Source organism: Drosophila obscura, unplaced genomic scaffold (genome assembly GCF_018151105.1).
Source record: "Drosophila obscura isolate BZ-5 IFL unplaced genomic scaffold, ASM1815110v1 contig_186, whole genome shotgun sequence".
Lineage (NCBI taxonomy): Eukaryota > Metazoa > Arthropoda > Insecta > Diptera > Drosophilidae > Drosophila > Drosophila obscura.
In genome coordinates, this window is record NW_024542774.1 from 10155673 (window position 1) to 10180223 (window position 24551).

Here is a 24551-nt window from a genome sequence, read left to right on the forward strand (position 1 = left end):
AATCAGTTCCATTGTTGCCCTATCTGTTAAGCTTATTCTGACACCCCCAAGGACGTGTGTCTACAGGGTATCCACTACACGAGTATTTCTTACTTATATATTTTTTTTTTGTTTTTTTTTCTTTTGTGGCAATTTTCAGTCTGATGTGGGCGACCTTTTAGCGAACGTTTTCGCCATTTGCAGTTTTTCGCCTCTGGCAGCGGACAGGCCATCTCTCACTCTTCTCTCTCGCTCTCCCTCTCACTCCCTCCCTCTCTCACTCTATCTCTCTCTCACTGTATCTCTCTCTTGGTGTGTGTCTCTTTTTGTTTATTTTTTTTTTTGGTTAGGGTTACTCCTGTTTCCGTGTGTGTGTGTCCTGCCTGCGATCTCTGTTTGTGTTTTCCGAGTACTTGGTTATGGTAATCGAATTTCAAATTATTGCCACGAGCTATATGCACTGTCTGCTCTATCAGAGGATGCGCTGGAAAGGGTCGGGCGGAAGCGGGTGGGGGAATGTGTCGCTTTTTCTACAATTTTTCCTTTTTGCTGTGCCAAAAAGTTTTCTTCTACACCCAACCCAACACTGGCTGATGTTTTTTCCCCACTGAAAGATGAATTTGTTTTGTTTTTTTTTTGTGGCTGTTGTTGTTTGATTAGTTGTTGCTATTGTTCTTCCGCCACCACCGCCACCGCCACCGCCACCCACCATCTATGAGGAGGGTGTTTGTGTATTTTGAGGTTTTTTTCACCATTTCCTTTTCCTCCTGCTCCTCGCTGACTTTGTTTTTTGTTTTTGTTGTGTTTGGTTGTCCTTGTTGCCGTTTACATCCTGTTTTCGGCGAGTTTTGAATATTTTTTGCGGTGCATGTTTTGTCATGCAATAATTTAATTGTCGGATTTGGCAGCTTAAGAGAGCAGCAGAAGCAGAAGCAGCTTCCCCACAGATTGTGTGATGGTAGTGGCGGGGGATGGGTGGCAGGTGTTGTTGCCTGACCGTTTTGTTTGTTTGTTTTCCTGGCCGTCCGTCTGTCTGTCTGTCTGCCTGTGTGTTTGTTTGTTTGTTTGCTTGTTTGTTTGCCTATCCGGCGGACACTTTGCGATTTATTTATGTTTGGATTTGGCTTGCTGATGCCGCCTCTGCCTCTGAATCTTGTGACAAATTGCTGAAATTAGTTGACCAACAGGTTCATTCGGGCCTAAAATATACCTACAGTATTCTTTTCAAATTGAGTGATGCGCAGGGATATTCAGCTGCATGCTGTAATCCCATTGAAATGTGTCGAAAAATGCTGTAAATTTTAGTTCGAAATTAAATGTGGGTAATGCAAAAAATATTAATGTTAATATAAATGCACAACCATTAATAAGCACTTTAATTAGCGTTTAACTATTACCCTATTTATTATGCGCAAATCTTATACAAATATTATTTGGAGCATCAAATTTTTGCTTGATTGGTAAAAATTCCTTGACTGAAATCATTTTAGGTCAAAATATGTCTGAAAAAAAATGTATTGGATTGATTCAGAATCCCAGTCGTAAGCTTATCCATCTACGGACCTTATAGCACAATTCGTCTGTACATAACTTGGCCAAAACTTAATAGATTTAATTTTAGTGTTTCCAAGCCGTTTTCAAAAAGTTAAATAGTTTCGAATTCCATTATTTATACACTTTTGAATGAACTTTTAATTAAAGCAATAGATACTCTTCGAATGGAAACGTTACACAATCGATTTACTTTCTCTAGCCGCTGCTTTCTCCCCCCACCCTGACTACCACATCAAGATTGTTACCTAGCGCAGCTCAATTTCCGTGGCATTATAATTAATAATCAACAGAAGCTTAAAGATTTTAATTAAAATCAACAGCAGACTCCGTTTGGGTTACCAAGCTGCCGCTGTTGCTGCTCCTGCTGCTGGTGTGTCTTTCCGTTGCACTCATTGGCTTTGTTCTGCTCTTTATCTTTGCTTTACGTTGACAACTCTGGATAGCCATGGCAACCCTGCTCGGCCCTTGGCACTCCACTACACTGCCACCGATCAACTAGCGTTGATTTCTTTTAATTTAGCCGCAATGACCTGCATCGAAATGCTTTTGTGTCGCACTCGCTACATGTCCTGCATCCTGCCGCCTGCCTGCTGCAGCTGCTGCTACTGCTCCTTACTGCTTCCAGCTTCGGCTCCAATTTAAGTTGCAATCCGTTTGGCTGGCAACTTGGCCAAGTTTCAGTTTCAGTTGCAATTACTTGGCGCACCTGAAGTGGACGACAACAACAACGAAAACGACAGCGATAACGGTCGGCAATGGCGATGGCCATGCTGGGTCAAAGGTTAGTTTGTTTGTTTGTTTGTTTGTTTTCGTTGTTGTGGCGACTCCCATCCGATTGCACACCCCCCCCCTCCCCATCCTACAGTTCTCATTTTTATTTTTGTTTTTATTTTTATTTTTGCAAGGAGGATTCTTTTCCATTTTCCCTCATTGCCTTTCCCTCTACCGGATTTTTTGTGTTGACTCTGCGCTTTCTATTTACGCTCTGCTCTGCTCTGCTCTTCGCGTTGTCTGTTGTTTGTTGAGTTTCAACTGCAATTATGTGAATTTCCACCGTGCACAGCATAAAACATTTCTCCCCCTCTCCAACCCACCGTTTGCCGTTCCCCTACCAAGTTTCAGCTGATGCCACACCCCTCTTACGGGACAGCCAGTAGCATACTGCTGCAAGCTCAAAGTCAAACAGCGCCAGGGCAGAGTAAACAACTTCAAAGTCAATAAGAGTGTAGGGTGGGGTGGGGTGGGGTGGGTTGGGGTCAGAGAGGGCGGGGTAGATAGATACAACTAAGATACCACTTAAATCTAGAAAAAGGAGTGTCTTCCGGATTCTATCATTTCAAGAAAATGGCAAAACTAACGCCTTTGGGGCCCCCAAAAAGTGTTGGCTGGCTTGAGACTCAAGGCGGGATTTTTTGTGTCCTTGAATATTATCAAAAATTATGTCATCTCTACTTTCGTATAGAGAGACATTGCAATCGTGTTATTCTTACAGCTATAATGATATAATGATAAAGCAACGCGCTTTTGAGTGCATTCCTTTAGGAACCACACTCACCGAAAAATGGTCTGGTATTAAAAAAAGCCCGCTCATAGTTAAATTAAATATTCGAGTTTCAATACTAAATAGAATTAACTTTAATTTAAAAATTACATCTATTTTAATACATTTTTAATACGGCTCATATTTAATCTAAATTAAAAATTCTTTAAAATAAAGGTATGTATATAATTGACTACATTTGTGGTAAATAAATTTAATCGAAATATGAAATATATTTAATTTATATATGAAATATGTTTAATTAAAATATGAAAGTATTTAATTTACAAACAAAATATACAAATTGAAATCAAATATTTTCAAACTAAAAATCAAAATAAAGTAATTAAAACGAGAAGGAACGTACGAGTCGCTTCTGGGGACGCGACTCTACTTATACCTGTACTCAGTCACATTTTTGAGCATACAGTATACATTTTTGAGCATATGATTTTTTAGAATTTTAGAAATAAAAAAAAATTTGACATTTTACATTTTTGCTACATCTGTTATCTACATCTACAATGTATATTCTACATCTAACATGTAGATTGTACATGTACCATTTAGATTCTACATCTCCTCCGCTAGGGGTTGCTCGCGCACTGAACGAGGCAGAGTGTGCGAGCGAGAAAGAGAATCAGGAGCGTGTTTCATGCAGGCTGAGACGGGGGAAGCAACTGAAAAATAATTTCTTCATTCTGGCTATAATTATGATCCGATCTGTTTCAAATTCGGCAATCTGGTAGGTATGGTCATTCTCTACGATACTGCGCTTTCAGTCGGAAACGTTTCCTTCTCTGCGTTACACACATCCACTTTTACCACAAATCTAATATGCCCCTTAATTCTTTTTTGAGTACGGGTATAAAAACAATAATTTGTAGATCGACTTGGCTTTGAGATATTTGTATACTTTCCAGGGTTACTTTCAATGTTGGAAAAATCATTTTAGTGTAGCTTTTTCTCCCAAAAGCATCGTAGAAAATTCGCAGTATTCATCTATTTTTTTACTTTTACTTTTACTTTTAATTGAAGAAAACTTGGCACAAAATTTATGCATTTTTTGGCACTTTAAAAACGAAAATCATGAACAAATCCGACTCGAAGAAACTTGTGAGTAGATGGCAACAATTGCTGCCAATCGATGGAGTACTGACAGCCTAGAGTTGTCCTGCAGGTGGCTTCCTCAACAGACAAGAAGCAGCATGCACCCGTCTGCCCAAAGCGGAAGTCCGTAAGAAGGATCCATGGCCAGAAGCCAGCGCAATTCCTCAATCCTTCCACCATTCGACGCATTTGTCGCCTGCCGCCAGAAAAAATGCAGCCCAATACGAATGCGAAGGTTCGGTACCGCAATCCTGAGTTCAGGAGAGTCGATGATCCTGGCGCTGTGTCCGCTTGCAATGTTTGCGAAGAGGTGGTCCATACCCCGCGACGGTACAGTGACAAAGTTGAGCAGGCAACCCAAACGGAGCCAAGTTGCAGTGGCAGCTTATTTGGCGATCAATCCAGCCAGATGTCCAAACAGTCCAATCGGATGTCAGGCGAGTCTAGCCAGGAGCTCCACTCAGACGCCGTCGCAAACTCCAGCCAGGCGGCAGCCTGAGATGGGTCACCAAACGTTCCAGGATCACAAAGCCGCATCGTCGCTACTAAAATGCACCTTCTGTGGAATAGAAAGCGTGTTCCAAGGTGCTTTCGATGGTTCATCCTTTGAGTGGGCGTTGGGGAGGAGGAGGCAGCTCTAGTTGTGTGATTTTTTTTCCCGCTCTTCCATTCCACTTGGTGTCACGTAGACTTTTCGTTAGCTTTGAGTTTTCAGTTACAGGGCAGCGGAGGAGGGAGGTGGCGGCAATCACCAAATAAAAAGCCATCGGACAGTTGCTGAGCTCAGTTTCAATTTTCACTTAAAACAAAGTTGGGGCAAGGATGTGGATGCGGACATGCGGACATGGGAAGTTGCTGCTGCTGTTGCTGCTGCTGCTGCTGGGTTTTTGTAATCAGAGCAAAAGTATAGACGGGGCAGACACATGACGGGAACTGCTTCGCTGTTGTCTGTCCTCTGCCCTTGGCTTACGTGATTTCAGACATCCAAATCACGGATCGGGTTAAGAGCCCCATCGTTATCCACAAATCCAATGGAAAAAAGTAAGCCAGAAGGCAGCCTGGCTGCGATTGAGGACGCATTTGATACCCTTGCTACGCTGTTGATCAAAAATAAATAATAGAGAATTCCTTTTCCAATGTGGAAAATCTTTCTGCAGGCGGGTGCATCCTTCAATGGGCTTTAAAGGGTACACAGAAAACGGAGTAAATCAAATGGAAAACAAAAGAAAGCTTGCCAAAATCAGCAAAAGGAAATAAACAGAGGCGCGGAGTGAACGGAAAAAGTTTTCTGTGTGTGTGTTTGTGTGGCTCACGTGACATTTGTTTTTGGCAAGTGTCCTGCTCTCCTCGTTGGGGACCAAATCAGCGAAGCGAACGTACCTGCAACGAAGACAATTGGGGAAGAGAGAATTAGTTGGATGCGACCATAGATTTTATATTTAAAGCGCTTAAAGTACAGAAATCCCTGAAATCGATTATTTGCCCTTTTGGTTCCACTTATGCGAGCGGAAAGAAAATCGTTTATGGCTCACAGACACATCGCTGACTGTCCCACAGTTCATTGGAAGCCATGCTGTTGCATCTAACCATCTTGCTGTTTTTCTTTGGGATGATTTCCCACGCCAGGACGAAGCCAGCGAGCTGTCCGCTTGGCTACAAATTCAACATATTCTCGCAATGCGATCGCGTCCCCTACAAGGCGGGCAAGTGAAGAAAGCAGCCCCACTCCAGCACCCACAATAAATTGATTTTATATTTAAAGTGCTTAAAGAACTAAAACAGAAACCCTGAAATCAATTCTTTGCCCTTTTGGCTCCGCTGGTTATGCGAAAACCTTTCACAGATCCCAGTGACCGCAGTTCATTTGAAACCAGGCTGATGAATCTACCCATCTGGCTGTGTCTCTTCGGGATGATGTCCCATCTGGTGGTGGGGTACGAATCCGAGCATCTGGAATGTGGCAAGAATATGGTCTTCCACGAAGCAGCAGCGAGGTGCGTGTCGAAGAAGCGGCTGAAGCAAGCGAGCTGCCCCTATGGCTTCAAGCCCAACAGATTCTCCCTATGCGAACGCATAACCTACCAGGCGGGAAAGTGAAGAAAGATCTCCCAAGATCCCCCGCTATAGATTGATTGATTGAATGTATAGTTAAAGAGCTTAAAGGAACAACTACCTGAGAAGAACCCCTGAAATTGATTTCTAACCCTTTTGGTTCCGCTTATGCAAGTGGAAAGCAAAAACATTTTATGAGTCAGAGAAACATCTCCGACACAGTTCCACAGTTCATTTGGAAGCCATGCTGATGAATCTAACGATCCTGCTGTGTCTCTTCGGAATAATTTCCCAAGCCAGGACGAAGCAAAAGAGCTGTCCGACTGGCTACAAATTAAACAGATCCTCCCAATGCGCACGCATCCCCTACAGGACGGGCAAGTGAGGGCTCAGCCCAGATCCATGGACACCAGACACCAAATGGATTCTAGAAAATAAAATACGAAGTCTGTGGATGGAACCTGCTTTTATTTCTTTGGTGGGTTGCCCCCAATCAAGGACGTTTCACATCCTTGCCATAGCCCAAATTATAGCCAAACCATTCGCCGGTGTACGCTGTGGTGGCCTTGGTGGGCTGCTTCTTTCGTGGCGGCTTCTTCGCCACCGGCGGATTGATGAGGCTGTGCCACCACTTTCGGAAGACGTCCCACTGATGCTTGCCGTGGTACTTGACGCGCATGCACTGCTTGTACCGTGCGTTCATCTTGTAGCCCCAGGGGCAGGACCTAAAGCTGCGTGGCCCCAGCACCGGCTGGCACTCACCCATCTCCTCACTCCACGCAAATCCCTCCTCGCAGGGTATCCACTCCGATGTGTCCACAAACGAGTAAGACACGTCCGTGGAGGACTCCACCAGCGAGTAGCTAACGTCCGACGACAGCTCCATTCAAATGCAACTGATTTCGATTTGCATCGATTTCGATTTGCGGTTGGCAATGAAAACCATTTTGCTACACTTCCCGAACATCCCATGTCCCATGGGGCTTTTATCTACACTTCTTTTTCAGACACTTCAGCTTCAGCTACAGATTCAGCTTCGGTTAAGCCACTCAGCCATGCTCTAATCTACATAAATAATTGCGATGCGGCACGACCTTCGTCTCGTCTATGAATTCCAACTCCACAGCGGAAACTCTTCGACGATATGCAAAGTTTTGCTCTTCGGCGTCACCTTCGCTGGCGGCGGTCGGATGGTCGTCGGTTTTGGCGAACTGCCGGGCAACCCCTTTTTGGCGGTGATCTTTTGGCTGGGCACAACCTTCACCTTCTGTGGTTTCGGATTTTTTTGTTTTCTGTCAACGGCATCGGACTTTAGTGGCTTGCGCGTCGGCACCACCTTGGACTTGGACGGGGCCTTTTTGGTGCGTTTCGGCTTGGACCAGCTCCAGGGGTGCCAATCGTCTTCCACCACTGGGTGTCCTTGAACTTGATCCGCCTTTCGCTTGGTTTTCTGCTTGCCTCCGGTTCGTCTTTCTCCTCCTCCTCCTCCATCCGGTGGTTCTCCGGTGGTTTCTACCCCATCCGGTGGTCCTTCACCCGGTGTTTCTACCCCATTCGGTGGTTCTCCTCCTCCTCCTCCTCCTCCTCCTTTTGTTGTTGTTTTTTCTGGCGGTGGTGTTGGTGAGATGGCCGTTGTCGGCGGTGGGGTGGTTGTTGTCCCGTTCGTTGTTGTCCCTCCTTCGCCTGGCTCCTCTGTGGCTTCCTCGCTTGAGTCCCCTACTGGGTCAGGGTCAGGGTCATTTTCCGCCACAGGTATACCTTGGTAAGGGGGTTGATACACCATAGCTTCAGGGGAGTCGTACCATGGCATATCGCCGCCTGGATACCGCGGGGTGGTCGTGCGCTTCGTCACGATTTTATCGGGCAAGAACCATCCAAAGTCCTTGCGAACGGTGTCCGGCTGCTGTCTCGGCCTGTAAGCCATGCGCACGCACTGGTCCTTCTGGTGCGGATTGAGCCAGTGAAAGCCCCAGGGACATTCGTGCCGCCGCGCAGGCCCCACCAACTCTGGCCCCAAGATGCCCATAAGGCATCCAATAAGCGCTATAAATGGCAAGTCCAATGTCCCGCTCATGTCGCTGCGGCCACATCACAGACACTGCAACTCACCGCAAATCCGATGCACGATCCGGTTGCGGTGGATGGATCGGCGCTCGCTTTAAGTGTAACTAATTAACTAATTTAAGCCGTTTAACTAAGCCGCAGACACAGTTGCAGTTGCAGTTGCAGTTGCTACTCTGCACAGATCGCAGATCACAGAAGTTGCTGGTAAAAACTTGGACCATTTCCAGCACAAAATTAGTTGAAATGCCATTTGCCGGGCCACTTCCAAGAAGAGTGGGCTGCAATATTCAATGCCAAAGTCAGCGGCAAGTTTCAAAACTTGCCACCGAAACGACAGAGGCGGGATAAAGGGCACACGGGCACACCAACAGCCGTGTGGCGTCTGGACACCTGAAGTAAAGGCGAGAGGACAGAGTGCCAGAGAGTGAGAAGACAGCTTTCATCTCGTTGCACCTCTCGTTTTGTTTGCTTGTGCTGTGAATCTTTCTCTGTGCTGTGCCGTGCCGTGCCCCGTGCCTTTTGCCTTTTGTCATTTGTTTGTTTGTTTGTCTGTCCTGTTGTGTGCCCACTGCTGTCGGGGGGTGGGGGCGGGCACAGTCTGAAGAACTATCTGTCACACGGTAACTGAGTGCACTAAAAGTGTCGCCTTGCAGCAACTGACTTGGAAAGATAATCAGGCAGTGCAAAGAGTGCAGCGGGGGCGTTGCGGAGCGATGCTGGTGCAACTTTTGATAATGGTTTATCTGGCTGCGCGGGGGGGGGTGGCTACATTTATTTTCTTCTGGTTTTTTTCTTACCTTTTCGGCTTCAAGTTGGCACTTTCTTTTCAGCATCATCATCTCCATGAACTTCAACGCCATTCACCATTCACCAGCTTCATCTCCATTTGCATTTATCTCCTCCACTTGTGCACAGATTTGATCAAGGTTAAGGCAGTACCCCTGAAGCTTTAGCCGACATATATACTGTTCCGCTTTTCATATCATTTTTGTGCTCGATAAGCAAGCATTAGAGTAGAGGCTGCCCGCTATCCAATACGCCTGGTGTACGCCTGCTCAAAGGGTTTCAAAAGGCAGCGGACTGTACTCTCTCTCTGCCCTGCTCTGCCCTGGCTTAGCATTTAATTATTTGAAATATTCGCAAGCTGGCAGCTCGCCTTACCAATAGAGGTAGGGAGGGAGGGCTGCTGGGCGATGCGCAGCCAATTGACATTTTCCGTCAACCGAGATGGTGTCCGAGGGCGTGGGGTGGGTCTATTTGGTAGTGAAAGTTGTGGCGCAGCAGCGACAGTGGAATGCAACGATTGTGTAAGCGATGGCATATCAGAGGACTGACTAATAGCTGTCACATGGCATGGGAAATCCATTAAAATCCATGCAAATAATAATCCGAGTGAATGCAACAATTGTTTTTGCCAATAAACCATTTATGGATGCTCTTTATAGGGGGCTGGTGAGGGGTTTACAATTTTAAATCCATTGCCAACGAATCCCTCTCTCTCTCTCTCTGTATCTGTGTCTCTGTCTTAACGCTTCTGACGATGCTTTGGCTCCTTCTTCAGCCAGAAGGGCATGGACCTATAGCCCCCATGCACCTTGGTCGCTCCACCGCTTGGGATCCGTTTCTTTCGGGGCCGTTTCGTAGCATTTTTTTTGACGCGTTTTTTCTTGGCCTTTGCTCCGGCAGCTCCCATCTCGTCACTTTCGTCGTCACTCTCCTCTTCACTCTCCTCCAAGGGAGGAGCTTTCACCAGCCTACCCTTGCCCTGCCATCTGTTCACAGGAGCATCGCTCATTTTAGAGCCTCCTCCAGTCCCCTCTTTGGGCGCTGCGATTTTTCCTTCTCGGGCATTTGTCGGTTCATCGCCTGGCGGCTGATCTCCGCCTGCTCGGCCGTTTCTATCCGCCGATCCGATTTTTCTCTGCATAGCTCTCAGAGGTGCTCCTTCTCGTGCTCTTCCCATTCCGGGTCCTCTGCGCTCGGGTGCTGCTCCTCCACCGGGTGGTCGGTCTTCTTCACTGGATTGTTCGTCGTCACCGGGTTCATCTGCTCCACCGGGTTCATCTGGTCCTCCCCCTTTCCCTCCTTCTCCTCGTCCATCTTCTTGATCTCCTTCTCCTCCTCCTTCTCCTTCAACCCCACCATGTTCTTCTTGCCTCGGCGGTCTTGTACGTGGCGGCCTTGTTGGCGGCAATTCACCCGATTCGCCCCACGGCATCCAGGCGGTGGGTGGCCGCTTGGTCGAACTGGGCAAAAACCAACCAAAAACCTTTCGCAAATAGTCCGGCTGCTGGACCCCATGGTACTTCCGGCGCGAGCACTTGTTCTTATACCTGTCGGTCCAGCTATAGCCGTAGGGACACTTGACGGCCCTTCTGGCACGCCAGAGCGGCGATCCCAGCACCTCGGGCAGCACCTGCTCCGGCCAGAAGATCCCACCAGACATCCCGAATATCTCCACAGAGGCTGTCGGTGCGCTCGTCACTGGATAGGCCATGCCGCTGCCGCTTACTGTTGGGCACTGTCGCTGGATTTCGCCGGGACTGTAGCCTGCCGCCCCACCCATCGGCTGGATCGAATCTTAAATTTGAAGGGTGACTAATCCATTAGGTCTCAGATCAGGGGGATCAGCTATCGAGTTTCTAAAAAGTTTCAACCCCCTCTGTGGTGGCAACATGTTGCAGCACCAGCCACGCCAGCCACATTGTTTCGCGCTCGCGTCCTGTCTGCAGTAGCTCCTGTCGCCTGTCGTCTACTGTCAGAGAGCGTCTGGGTATGGCCTGACGTGGGGACAGACGTGAGCGGCGGCGGCAGACAACATCGTCTGACAGTTTTGGCTAACATTAAAAGCGGCAAAATGTTGCGGCGCTGCCTGCCAAATGACATGATTTCTCTCAGCTCTCTGATTCGGTTTGCACTTGCCACATGCCACCGGTACCACCACTCTCCAGGCCCTGTCCCGTGCCTCACATCAACTGCCACTCCAGAGTTGAGCGAAACTAACTTTTGCTTATCTACGTTGCAGCCACAAGAACCGAATGCCGCCCGCCCCTCGCACCGTACGTACTCGCATTCTCGCTGGCAGCGGCAGCGTCTTGAGGCAGATTCATGTTGTTCTTCACTCTGTACTTGCGTCTTGGCTGGGTGCAACGCTTCCTGGTCCTGTTCTTTCCACACATGCCACAGCATAGAACTCTTTGGGGCTTCCCCCCATCTAAGCTCTGGGCGAGCTCCTGCCTGCCTGCTGGCTGCCTGCCTGCTGGCTGCCTGCTGCTTGTGCGTTTGTTTCATTTTATTTTGTTTCGCACACAAAATTGGGTTTTAGTGGATTTTGTGGCAAATGATTTTTGCTGGCTGCCGTTACGCTTGCATAAACTTTAATTTAATTTCTGGCCAACACAGCGGCGCATCCTACCATCGAGTGGCAGGGAGCACAGGCCATCACAAATTAAAGCAAGAAGCCGGCAACTTGGTTAACCTCTCCCTGAGTTGCGCCATTTAAGAATCGCAAATGCCCGACTTTAATTTTCGCACACAAATACTGTGCACTTCTTGCCCTCTTTCAAATCGCATTCAATCAGCTGCTGCCACATTGAATTGAATATATTGTGCGACACAGGACGCAGGACACGCGGCTGCCATCAATTCAAATGTGTCTGCCACATCAGGCACACAAACGGGTGACGTAGCTTGCACAAAAGTGCAATTGAGTTGAAAGACGTGCCACAGGGGCGCCAAGGCAAAAAGGCAAAAGCCATAAAAATTTCTGTGTATGCGGGGTGGTGGTGGGGAGGCATCCCCCCTGCCCTGTGCAGGTGAAAAATTATAGCGTAAAATTCATATTTGATGACTTTTTGATTGCCAAATACCCGCAAAACTCTTGTCCGCCTTCAGCAGCAGTACACCACCCCCACACCAACCCCACCACCCACTTGCCAGTCGTAGTCCCAGGATCCTGCCTCAATCTCAGCCACAAATTCAGGTCCTTCTTCAGGCACATAATGCCACGAAAAGTGCTTTCAATGGCGTCATTGTCAACGTTCTTCACCGCCACATCGTAATCGTCATCATCAACATCATCATCATCAACCAGCTCTGCATCAGCTGGGAGCTGGGAGCTTGGAGCTGGGAGCTGGGAGCTGAAGCTGTAACTGTGTAGCTGTTGTTGCATGTGTTGTGCCTGTGATCCACAGCAATGGCAAAGCTCTGCTGGGATTAAGTTGAAGCTTTGGGTTGATGGTGGCATGCCACAGCTCAGAGCCAAACGTGTGGCAGGATTTTGCTCCCATTTCATTTTTCAATATCTTTGTGTCGTCGTCGTCGTTGGGTGGTGGCCTTCGGGCTGGCTCTTGACGATGCCTCTACTTGATGTGCTCGAGCTGTGCTCCCAGGGAAATACATCGAAAATGTTCATCTCTCTCTCTCTCTCTCTCTATCTGACTGCCATTCGTCATTGCACGTGAATGACTGGGATGGATGGATGAAGCACTTGCCCACATTTCTCCATTCTCTGCTCCATAACATAACAATGTTGCCCACGTTCCACGCCAAGTACTATCTCGTATTTGGGCGTGTTTTAAACCCCCCAAAAATCAGCCGCCAGCTAATTTCAATTAACGTAAAGGTTGACGTTGGCCCCGCGTGTCCGAAGGTGTTGACTGATGGCCGAATGCTGGTGACACTAATGCTCTGCCAGTCCTTCCCACAAGGACGTGGACGTGGACATGGCCGGGACGGACGGATCCATGTGTTAATGATGCGTTGGCATTGCATAAAACGGTCACGTTAATTTGCATTGTGTGTGCGTGTGTGTGCGTGTGTGGTGTGTAATCCTGCTCCACTTGCCACCCACCCGATTCGAGTGGAATGATTTGTGCCAGTTTTTGTACCCCCTCCATCTGATGGCTGATGTCACACAATTTATACAACTTTTTAGCCAAAAAAAAAAAAAAGAATGAATGAAAACCAAACAAAAATAAACCCAACAAATTAGAGAGGCGGAAATGAAAACATTTTGTCACACTTTGACCTTAATTACAGGACTCTTTGGGGGCGACAGCAGCAGCAGCAGCAGCCGCTTTAATGGCACCATTAAGGTAATGCTTTAAAAGTACCTCATTAAAGCCATGATTAAAGGATGACAGGGCGATTCGTCAAGTTGGCATTATTCAAGGGTTATACAATAAAGAATAGTGGAATGCACCGAAGAGAGGGTGAGCAGCGAGAGAGCGACAGAGACCCGAAGAGCGGGCAGTATTAACACGCAGCCAGCAGAGGAGCCGAATGCAAAGCAGAGAGCAGAGGAGATAACGATCTTTCCCTTACTGAATGAAGAGTCTCCCTCTTGGTGATCGCTGCAACTTTAGTATATTCCCCTTCCAGATATAACAATAAAATCAGATCAGATTTATTGCATAAATATTTCTATCAAAAAGGAAACTTCCTGCTGGTGGCAGTTGCTCAAGCTGTGATTCGTTTGATGTTCTCAAGTAATCAACTAAAATGCTGGGCCCTTTTTCTCGTTTTACACTGCACTTTCACTGCGAGCCAGCAAAAAGCGACTCTAAGTCTGGCTGGCTGGCTGGCTGGCGACTCTCTGGGATCCTCTGAACTCTGACGACAACAACGACAAAACCCAAGCAACGATTTTTATATGCCATTTGCCGATTTTACAACTTTGCTGGCGCCTGGCTTATGCCGAACCCAAACCAACTGTGGCGCTCCTCCCAGTGCCAGTCGGCTACCCAGTTCTAACCCATGGCCTGGGGCCAGGGCATTGTGGTTCACTTTGTTGGCGCCATGCTGGGCCACAGGCTTTGCTCTACAATCATTTTTTTTCTTCCGCCAGTCGGGGACGTCGCGTCGCGTGCTTGGGCCATTTTCCATTTTCATGGCATTCGTCGCCAAAATGGCGTTGCGTGCTGCCGCGAAATGTTTGTCGAAATTTACCCGTAGAAAACCAGAGCAAAAGCTGAAGTATCGAAGCAGAGGATACCCCTTGAACAGAATCATTCACGAAATAACACACAAAATGGGATCACGAATCGCGCGCAAAACAAAAAAAAAAAAAGCAAACCCAAGCGAAAATCAATGGGTATGTATAGGGTATTGGGTATGGGGGTATGGGGTGGTGTATTAGTGACAAACACATTGAAAATTTGTATGCGTCACAATCATTGGAGTCGCAATCACAATACCAGACCCAAAAAAGGCGAATCAAGTCATTTCTGGTGCAGAAGCAAAAATCATAAAAAGATTTATGGGGCTTTCAAGGCAACAGTCTTAGAGTATCCATTGCGCTGACAAGGACAACACAAATAGAATGCTAAGGGGGGGCTGGCGCTGGGGAGGTGCGTGCGTAAAGTGCTCCATGTTCTTAGGGGAAGCAAATAAAACAAATATGTATATGATGATATAGTGTCATTAAATAGGTAAAGTTCATAGCTGGAAAATCACCAAAAAGTTGTCTAACCGATGGGCATACACACACATAAATCGTAGTGTCTATCAGATGGGCGGGGGGGGCCTGTTTATTCCACCTTAGTCGAAGAATCCACAGAGTCGTCGCCGTGGAAAATTTCGCTTTCGGTTCTCCGGAAATTTTCGCATTGTTTTAATGCATTTTGCAACTGAAAACTGAAAACTTTTTGGGGCGTGGCCATAAACTTTTGCAGGGCCCATTTTGGCTGCCTATTTTCATTGTGCAATTGGAAACTTTATGCAACAATAAAATGCTGCAAAAAAAAAAAACAAATAGCCTACAGAAAAATGAAGAGAAAAATAAAATAAAGCGCGTGTTGAATGGTGTAGCCTACTTTTGTACCAGTGGCAAGGGTTAGCTGTTGGTGTGTGGGTCGCGGTGATTGGTGGCTGGGGGGGGTTTGGCTGACAGACGCCGCATTTAAACTCTCGACATCCGCGGCGACTTCCGGCAGTGGTAGAATATTTATGCTTATGCCTCTCGGAATATCACTCACTGTTCGCATCACCAAAAATTAAATTGCGAAAATATTATACATATTAAATATGTTTGGGTTGCATTTATGTACATATATACAGGCAGCTATTTCATAGCTAAAGAATACCTCTTCATATCGAAGAAAACTCGTTGGGATAAACCACAACAGTTGCCGCTGCTCTTGCTCTTATTTACCCACACATTTCCACAGCCACGTCCAAAATGGAATGAGTGAAAAACAGCAGCAGAATATTTGGAAAGGGAACCCGCAAAAAACCCTGCAGCATTTTGACGGGTTACCTCTGAAGCTATGCCGGGAAATGACAGGGAAAACCATAATTGAAAGTCTTTTTGTTTTGTTTTGTTTTTTTTTTTCCAATCGTTTGATTGGGCACATCGATCAAAACATTCATCTGTGGCAGGCTGAAAAACTGGGATTCTACTCGTATGTTGCATGTCGCAAATGAAATGTTGTCTATGACATCTTTTCGCACAAGGCAAAATTCGTATCGAAATTTGATGGTGCATTGGGGGGGGGGAGCTTCAAGTTCTGACTGACAGGCGGAACAGAAAAGTGCCAACGCGATGGAAAAGCGGCAGCATGGCCAGAGCTTTGGGAGCGTCAGCAACACACAAACAGGAATGAGGAATGCTAAGGAGCTGTTTAGGTGTAGTTGGGCCCCAACTGCAGCGACCCAAGCTTAAACAGTGATTAAAGCTAACGGAGTCACATAATTTTCTCAATTTTCTTGTAATTATTTAAAATTTAAATTTTGTTGTGTGTGGGGCTCACTTGGCTCAGCTCTCTTAAGCTGAACTGATATCGAAAATTATATACTCGTATTTCCAGTGATGCTGAAATGTGTGCGCAGTGAATTAACACTATCCGTCAGGGTGTACAAATTTGTTCAAGCCAAGATATGAGTGCCCACACACACACACACACACAAGACTTGAAATGCAAATGCAAATGCAAATTGCATTTGTTTGCGTTGTGTCATTTGTCGCTTGGTTGGGAGCATAGCAGAGGGGCAGAGTGCCAGAGAGGCACAGTGGCAGAGTGGCAGAGAGGCATGGGGCATGGGGCATGGGTTTTTGGGTGCTGCTGTGGTTACCACAAACGAACACTCTTGCAGATGGCAAATGTGACAACTTGTTACAAAATTCATCAACCTATGAAATATAAATCACACACATGAGGCAGACAGACGACAGACCAACAGACAGACCCACAGACAGACCCACAGACAGACCAACAGACAGACAGTGCAGTTCATTGCCATACATCCACATTCGTCTGCCAGTCGGTGTCCGTATCCGTATCCGTATCTGTGTGTACCTTCTCCCCCCTCCCCAGACCATCTTCATATGGAAATAATTTTCACTCAATTTCAATAATTTTCTGAAACTCAGTTGGCCCCCTGTTTGCCCCCCAGCACAGTGGGCCACATACACAGGGGGCCATTAACTGATTTGGGCTTGAAACTGATTTGTGCCATCGTACTTGACTGCTTTCACACTTTTAAGGTCGAATATAGCAGGCCTTTAAATCGAATCCCAACGTCCCCTCGGGTCACCAGCCCAGAATATTCATTCCACTGCCAGCAGCCGAACTGTGAACAACAGTAACAGAAATAGAAAGTTTTTAAGGTCTCTTCGAAGCAAAGCAAACAAACTTGTAAGTACAAAATAAAATTCGAAATAAAAAAAAAAAAAATTAAATTAAAAACTAAATAATTATTTTGTTGTAGTTTCAACATGTCATCTGAGGATCCAGCAGCCGGAGGTGAGCCAGCAGGCGATGGAGCCTCCGGTGGAGGATCTGCGGGATCGACCACGGCTGGAGCAGCCCTGTTGATGGCCAGCCCTTGGCTGACGGCGGCCGCTGCCACTGCCTACGCCACCACTGCCATGTGGGCCAAGCTACGTGAGATGGGGATCTTCAAGAGTTTGCGGGGTCGCAAGGCAGCAGCCGCTGCTGCCGCCGCCGCCGCCGCCGCCGCAGAAGGCGCCGCAGCAGGCGATGTTGCTACCAACGTTGAGGACTACTCGTCGCTGGAGCTTATCCAGGATGCAGCTGCAAACAATGGTGTGCTTCTGCAGGATCTGGAACTGCAGCAGCGTGGGGAGGGTCTGGGACCCGATCGACCACTGCAGATGTCGCCCATTGACTTTTAAATGGGTGGCAACAGGATGAGGACACAAATACACTACACTAACCGACACGCACACACTTAATTGATAATGAACCCCACACACACACACATGCACACTGCACACACACCACACACTTATGCACACACACACACACCACATACACATATATATATAAAAGATAATTGTTGTAATGCTTGCGCGTTCCAAAGGGGATGGATAAGCAGGATAGTACCAGTACAAACACACACACACACACATCGCCACCCTCAAAGGCCAAAACAAATTGTTAGTACATAGTCGATAGTTCGGCCAAACCAAATTAATTGTGAATCAGACACGAAGATGCTTACTTAAGCCTCCTCCAACGACAAGATGTAGAGTCCAGTACAGACATATAAACCATTTATTGAAAGACTAAAAGAGCCGTTTAACTGTTACCTGCCCCTCTGAATATTATGCGGGAATTGGATTTATTGTTAGCACCACTTGATCGATCAATCAACGACGCCTCATTATGTCACAGACAAATGAAAAAAAAAAACTGAAAGCGTGGAAAATGCATCGAGCACACAGACACACGGAAACTGGAGCACATGCAACCAGACGCGCCCCATGCTTGCACTCGGCATCATCATCCAGCTACAGGCCACAGAAAATGCTTCCTTTGAGACAGCAAATTGATAGATGGATGGATGTATGAATGGATGGATGGATGGTAAGCGAGAGCCAATGGCAGAAGTCGTTGTAAAACTATAATAAATGCAGCTGTCAATTAGCAATTATGTATATGAAATTCACTGACAGGGTTGCTATGTTCTACAATATCTTAACAGTTTGGCAGCAGCAGCAGCCATGAATCAAGCAAGCCATCAAAGATATTTCTTAAAAAATTTCGTATTACTTATTTAATTATCAATGGAAATTGCGGCACGAATTATGGCCAGGCTTTTGTAATTGGTATTGCTATTGCTGCTGCCACTGCTAATGCGCTTGGATGTTGATGATTTTCTGAATGCAGCTCCACTCCACATCAAGCGATGTCGTAACACGCCACAAGACGGCTGCCTCTGTGGCTCCATGGCTCCGTGCCACCGCCGAACGCTCTAAATCAGTAAAATGCACCGACAACTTTGTTATATGTATAAGTAACTTTTTGCTGCCTTTGCTTGTTGCATACCATACCCTGGCAGAGAGTCCAATGTGCTGAAGGCAGAAATAGAAGAAGTCCCTGATATTCTTCATATTTATTTATATTTTTTATTCATGATATATGCAGTCGTATTCGTCTAATATCTGAAAGAATTCTGCAGAATTAATATTGTAATATTGTAAGGCTGCCATGGAAATTCGTTCCTAGGGAATCTAGCAGCCGCTTTGTTTCGACTTGTTTTACTTTTCTTTTTTGCTACACACACACACACACACATTTTTTTTTCCCCCTGCTGTCGAATCGAGCGATTTCCTTGACGGCTTTTCCTCAAGTGATTTTCACTACGTTTTTCCCTGCACTCCACTGTGCAGCTTGAGTTGAATTCAATATTTTATCTTTGGTTTCTTTTCACATAATAAACGCGCTTTTGGCATAATTGCCGCAGCGGTTGGCGCGGGTGGGTGTGCGGGCTCGGGCGGGTTTTTGCCGTGGGGCCTGGGGCCTGGGGTCTGCGGAGTCAGTCGATAATTATGATGTTGTGTTGTTGTTTTTGCTGTTTCTGTTGTCGTTGTGGTTATCGTCATCGCCTGCCACGATAATATGCCGTTTGCCCAGAGCTCCAATCTCTCTCTCTCTCTTTCTGTCTCTGACTCTGCCTCTGGCTCTGTCTCTGCGCTTTCATGTAATATTTGCTCACAATTATTGCGAGACGAGGCAGCCACATTGTGGCTCTTGTTGTTGTTGCTGGTGTTGTTGCTGGTGTTGCTGCTGTTGTTGCGGTTGCATGTTGCAATAACAATTTCGCTTTCGCTTTCCCGTAAGTTACCCCTTACCCATTGCGTGCCGCGGGTATGCCCGCACACAGCCATCATGCTGCATGCAACAAGCTGGCGAAACCAGTCACAGGTCCAACACACTCCCCTGGCCAACACTTTCCCTGTGGATCCGTTTTAATTGTGACTCATTTGGAAGCCAACGTGCAACATGCCGCACTACCTTGCCAGAGAGTAGGGACGAGGGTGGGGAAGACCGAACGATTAGAGCTGAATCTGGCTGGCAATTGTTAGAGGATGGTGGGGGACAGGGAAAGGTGTGTTGGGTGTGCCACCCAAAAGAGTTGTCCCCGACAACTCGCATAACCATCGACATTTTCCGCAACTGCCATCGCGCGACTCCGCGACTCCGGGACTCCGCGACTCCATTCTATGGCTTCATTTGCCGCTCTGGTATTTCATGGCATTTTACGAGCATCGATAGCGGCTCGCTGCCTGAGTGCAGAGCAATTTGCAAAGATACATATCTACATACACATATCTATCTAGCCATCTATATACGAGTATTCAGTGTGGAGCACTCCGCGGCATAGGAAATGGGAGGTAGCACATGGGAGATGGCTGGATCTATGAATCCAACTGTGGTGCCGCTTGGTTAAGCAATCAACGGATTTTTAAGCATTAAGGATATTTTACTCATTCCAGCGGAAAGAAAATTATTACAAACAATTATAAAATACTAAACCTTTATAATTAAATAATTTAAAATTTAAATAATTTAATTAAATAGTTTTACTGATGAACTGTTTCCATTGCAACATATTTCGTCTGATTGAAATTAAAATCTCTTACGCAGCAAAGTTTTTCGCTTAAAGTTTTAATAGCCCCGCCCCACCACGCCAGAGGAGCAGCTCTCTCCCTTCCCCAGGCCAGCTCTCCAACTCTACGCACAAAAAACCAAAAATACAGTCGAATGGTGGAAAGGGGTAAAAAAGAACTCACCAGCAAATAACAACAACAAATGAGGGTTGGATTAAAAAAGTTTCCCTGCCTTCGGCGGTTCGTTCTCGTCATCACTCTGCCTCTCTCTCTCTCTGTCTCTCTGAATTCAATTTGAATTTAATTACTTCCAATGCCAACTTCTGACGCACATTGTGTGGGGGGGGGAGGGGGATGGTGGCTTTCACCCCATTTCTATGATTTGTTAAGTAGCAGCCCCGAGCCTGAATCGGCGCCGTCTATGCGGCTAATCAGATCAACATTATTAGCGGAGATAACAAGACAATTGCAATCCTTTTTGGCCACTGTCTAAAAGCTGTTTTCCGAGCCTATTTTGCTCATTACAGCGAGTATTTGCCAGCTCACTGATGTGTTTTGCGTGCCCTGTTATAATATTAATCCGATTGTCATTGTCATAAGCTCCTTTCTCTGGGAGCTCTGTTCATACAATATACACAAACAATAAATACATACATATGTACACATATGTACATGTGAATCCTCTATAATTAATTGGAAGCAAATGAAAGGGGAGGGATCTATTGAAATGTGTTGCAGCTCTTAAAGTTTTTAATTCTGATTTTATATTTTACTACAAGCGAACATCAGCTGAAAGCAACCCCAATGAGGGGGCTCTAAGGAGCTCTTTTTGGCTGTAAAGTGACTTTCTGCCTGCCCCGGAAAGGTTGGTCCGGAAGGAATCGCCAGGGCGGGGCGGGTCGGGTCGGGTCGGGGCGGAGTTACATGTTGGCGTCGTCTAGAAACTTACAAACATGACATTAAATGTAGCCCGCTCGCAGATGCAGACACAAGAGCAGGTGAACGGGAGCAGCGACATGCGCGGGCCAAAACTTTACGCTGCGTTGGCGTGCAGCTGAGGAGAGTTTGCCGCGTTGCGTATACGCCACCGTAGCCAGTCGTAGAATTTTGAGAAAGAAAAAAGTACCATTTAAATGCCGGCAGACAGTGAAAAGTTCTGGCACCTATGGGAATTTCATTTGTTGTTCATTTTTAAGCAGTTCGCGATTTGAATTCCCAGCTCCTTGCGTTCAACTTTCTTGTGCCACGCAATCGTAGAGCGCAAGGGTATGCGGCATTTGAAAAGAGGTTTGCAACCTACCAGATCCTGGGCTATAAATATATCTATAGCCTAACAATCTGACAGGCCAGAGAGAAGAATAACCTGCCTCAGTTTTGCATCATCTTTTCTTTATATTGTAAAAGTATTTCTTGGATATATCCGCTTAGTAGGGGTATCCAAAGGTCGCAAAACATACGAAAGGAGTTTCCTACTTGCTTCCTTCTGCATTTCAGGACACAAAGAATGCCGCAGTAAATTTACACAATGAAATCTTAAGAGGTCCCCAGGGAGGTGGCGCGAGCAGAAAACTTTCTGCCAGCCTCGAACTTTCTGCGCCAACACACACACACACACACACAGCCATATGTGCTGGCTGGGAGGGTTGGAGACTCTACACCTGAAATATATATATATATATACATATAAAGGAACTACCTGAATCTGCACTTGAATAATACACGGCATATGTTCTTCAAGGGGAAGAGTGGGGGAGTGGAGTGGAGTACCATCCAATGCTCGCCATTTGACCGGAAGTTCGACAAAGTTCAAATGACACACAAATCCATGGAGCTGGGCGGTGGGCGGTGCTGGTAGCTCGCTTATATGTATGTGTGTATGTATGTATGTATGTTAGTATCTGTGGCACGGGGTACACGACGCATGGATGGTAACTGCTGTTATTCATTCGCTTTGGCAAATAAATGAACCGTATACTAAAACAAACAAATTCAATTGAATCACTCTCCTGGGCATTACAATTGAATGTGCCCCGGCCCGGCCCGGCCACCACGTCCTTGCCCCTCCCTCCCATCCTTGTGCGTGTGGGCTTGTGGTCGTGTGTACGGTTCGCCGCCCCCTTGCACGAGAAGAAAATCTAATGAAAATGTTCAATTTGTTGGCAAACAAAGAAGCAACGCCCAAAAATACAACAAAAGAAATGGCCAGAAACCGAAAAGTTTAGGCTGGGGCAAAAATCACTGTGTGTGGCACACAAAGGCCTATTCGATGTTGCACTTGGCTGATTGGAACATTTCATTATTCAGCCATGTTTCGATTTAGCATTTTCTGTTTTTGGATTGCAGTACAGAAAGCAAAACAAATGCCGCTTGGAATTAAAATTGCAGCTTAAGATCGGATTGGGTTTTATTTTCGGATTATCAATTCTTTAAGCATTTATCGGGCAACCGTTGGCTAGATCCATTTGGATATTGGTTGCATAAGGTAAAACTTTTCCGCTTTTTGTTTATTTTTTTTTTTTGGTATTTAAGCAAGTTATGGGCATTGCAACAGCCAATTAACCCTTACCCAATCTTTTACTCCTCTACCCTTTGGCACTGTTAAAGGGGGGTGTGTGTGTGTGTGCCACTATCTGTGGTAAAAACGATTTCTGTGCACTTTGTTTACGCGTGTCTTGGCACTTTGGGTCTTTTGGCTTTCTGATCGTTAAAAGTTTAATGTTTTTACAGTCATTTTGGGCATCGTCTTGTCGCAGTTTTTACCGGTGCCAGTCATTCCCCCCACCTAATTGATGAATGCTATAAACAATCCACAAACAACAACACAGGAGGAGGAGGAGGAGGAGGAGGAAAAACTGACTCACAGTTTTTGGTCATATATCAAGCGACCCACAAACTGGCAAATGAACTGCAATTATCAAGGAGCGGCCACAGGCCACAGGCAACAGGCAGCAGGCAACAGGCAGCAGCAGCAAACAAACAGCAGATGCAAACAAGTGGAAAACACTTTCCAGTTTTTCAGTTTTTCAGTTTTTCATTTGTTCATTTTTTTTTGTAGCTTTACAGTTCGCAATGCAAATCATCATTAAATAAATTACTCATAATTATCGCCAGAGACTACTCTTTTCGAATGGGGGGAATTCGCTCTGGCCATTTGTCTAAGCCCGAGTCAAATTTTGACTAATTTCGAGCCTGGATTGAAGCTTGCTTTTCGCTTTTCTGCTTTGCTGCTTTTTTTGCTTTTCGTGTTTCGCGTTTCCTTCTCTGGATTTTACTCACTCCCTCCGCCTTTGGCTGTTAGTGCCTTGCAGGCCTCATGATGCCAAGTGGGCGGCCTTAAGTCGTGTAATTTTCTGTCAAATTTTGTATGATTTTTGGCTTTGATAAAATGCCAGACCCGTCGCGGCCCGTCCCGTCCCGAGTGTGCGGGTCTGGTCTGTCCATTGCTTTAGCTTTGGCTTTGGCATTTGCTTCCTGGTCAAAGACAATCAGCTAAGTCGCAACTCAGCTCAAACGGACAGCTGTCTGTCTAGGGTCTGGAATCTTCCTCGCGCAGCAAAATATGAAAACAATAAAAATATTAAACAAAATTGGCATCACCCATCATTCGAGGGTTCATTGTCTTACTTTTTTGTCTGCCCATAAATAAGAGGGCGTGTTTCTAATCAAGGCATACAAATACCTTGCACAATACCCAGGAAATATTAGTGCTCGACCGAGCAATGACTTGACCCACTTAATGTGAAGATTAACTCTTGCCACAGACCCTGCGCAAGCAGCACTTCAAAGTCCGTGGTTCCCCATTCTGTAAGTAATGTATAAATGGCATAAGAATGATCCGCCCATAACTGGTTTTGAGTGCCATCCCCCAAAAGATGATTAACTTGTTCTCATTAGCATTTCCATTTGACTTTGGCATGCACATCCAGAGTGCAGAGTGCATCTGCGACCCGAAACCGAAACCGAGTAGCGCTGCCAAGAAGAAATGTTTTCACTTCACTGACTTTTCCAGTGCAATTTTCGCACTCAAGTGGAGAGTAATTTGCGGTCGTCTTTGGTAACAGGAGGGTATTGGGGGATTGTCGATTGGGGCTTCACTTTTCGCAATTCGCATTTTGCTTTTGCTTTTTCTTTTGCTTTGGCTTTGGCTTTTGCTGGCCGGAACGCTGTCTGGCCAATCGGATAGCTGGAACAAGTCCATTTAAGAGACCAAAAATACTGAATGATTGTGGGGACTGAGTGATAGTACATCGGCAGTTACTGGAGACTGAGGGGGGTTGGCCAAATGGCAATGTACATGTGATATAATGTGTGTGCCGCAGCTTGGGACCAGCATTTGTTATAAAATCTCTGCCAAATTACACTAGATAACATGGAGTTTCTATTGCTGTTGCGGTA

At 46.2% G+C, this 24551-nt stretch overlaps 3 protein-coding genes across 3 annotated transcripts in view; 2 read left to right on the plus strand and 1 right to left on the minus strand.

Annotated features, from left to right (window-relative positions):
- LOC111076832 (protein muscleblind) overlaps positions 1–24551 on the minus strand; it is a 164169-nt gene that overhangs the window by 123008 nt on the left and 16610 nt on the right. The window lies entirely within an intron of this gene.
- Positions 4074–5962, plus strand: LOC111079236. The gene is made up of 2 exons (XM_022374342.2): positions 4074–4189; positions 4254–5962. The coding sequence occupies exons 1-2, from the start codon at positions 4163–4165 to the stop codon at positions 4680–4682; spliced, it is 456 nt and encodes a 151-aa protein (XP_022230034.2). The 5' UTR covers positions 4074–4162; the 3' UTR covers positions 4683–5962.
- Positions 16828–17834, plus strand: LOC111079238 (ice-structuring protein 4-like). The gene is made up of 2 exons (XM_022374346.2): positions 16828–16935; positions 17009–17834. Exon 2 carries the CDS (start codon positions 17016–17018, stop codon positions 17433–17435), a length of 420 nt encoding a protein of 139 aa, XP_022230038.2. The 5' UTR covers positions 16828–16935; positions 17009–17015; the 3' UTR covers positions 17436–17834.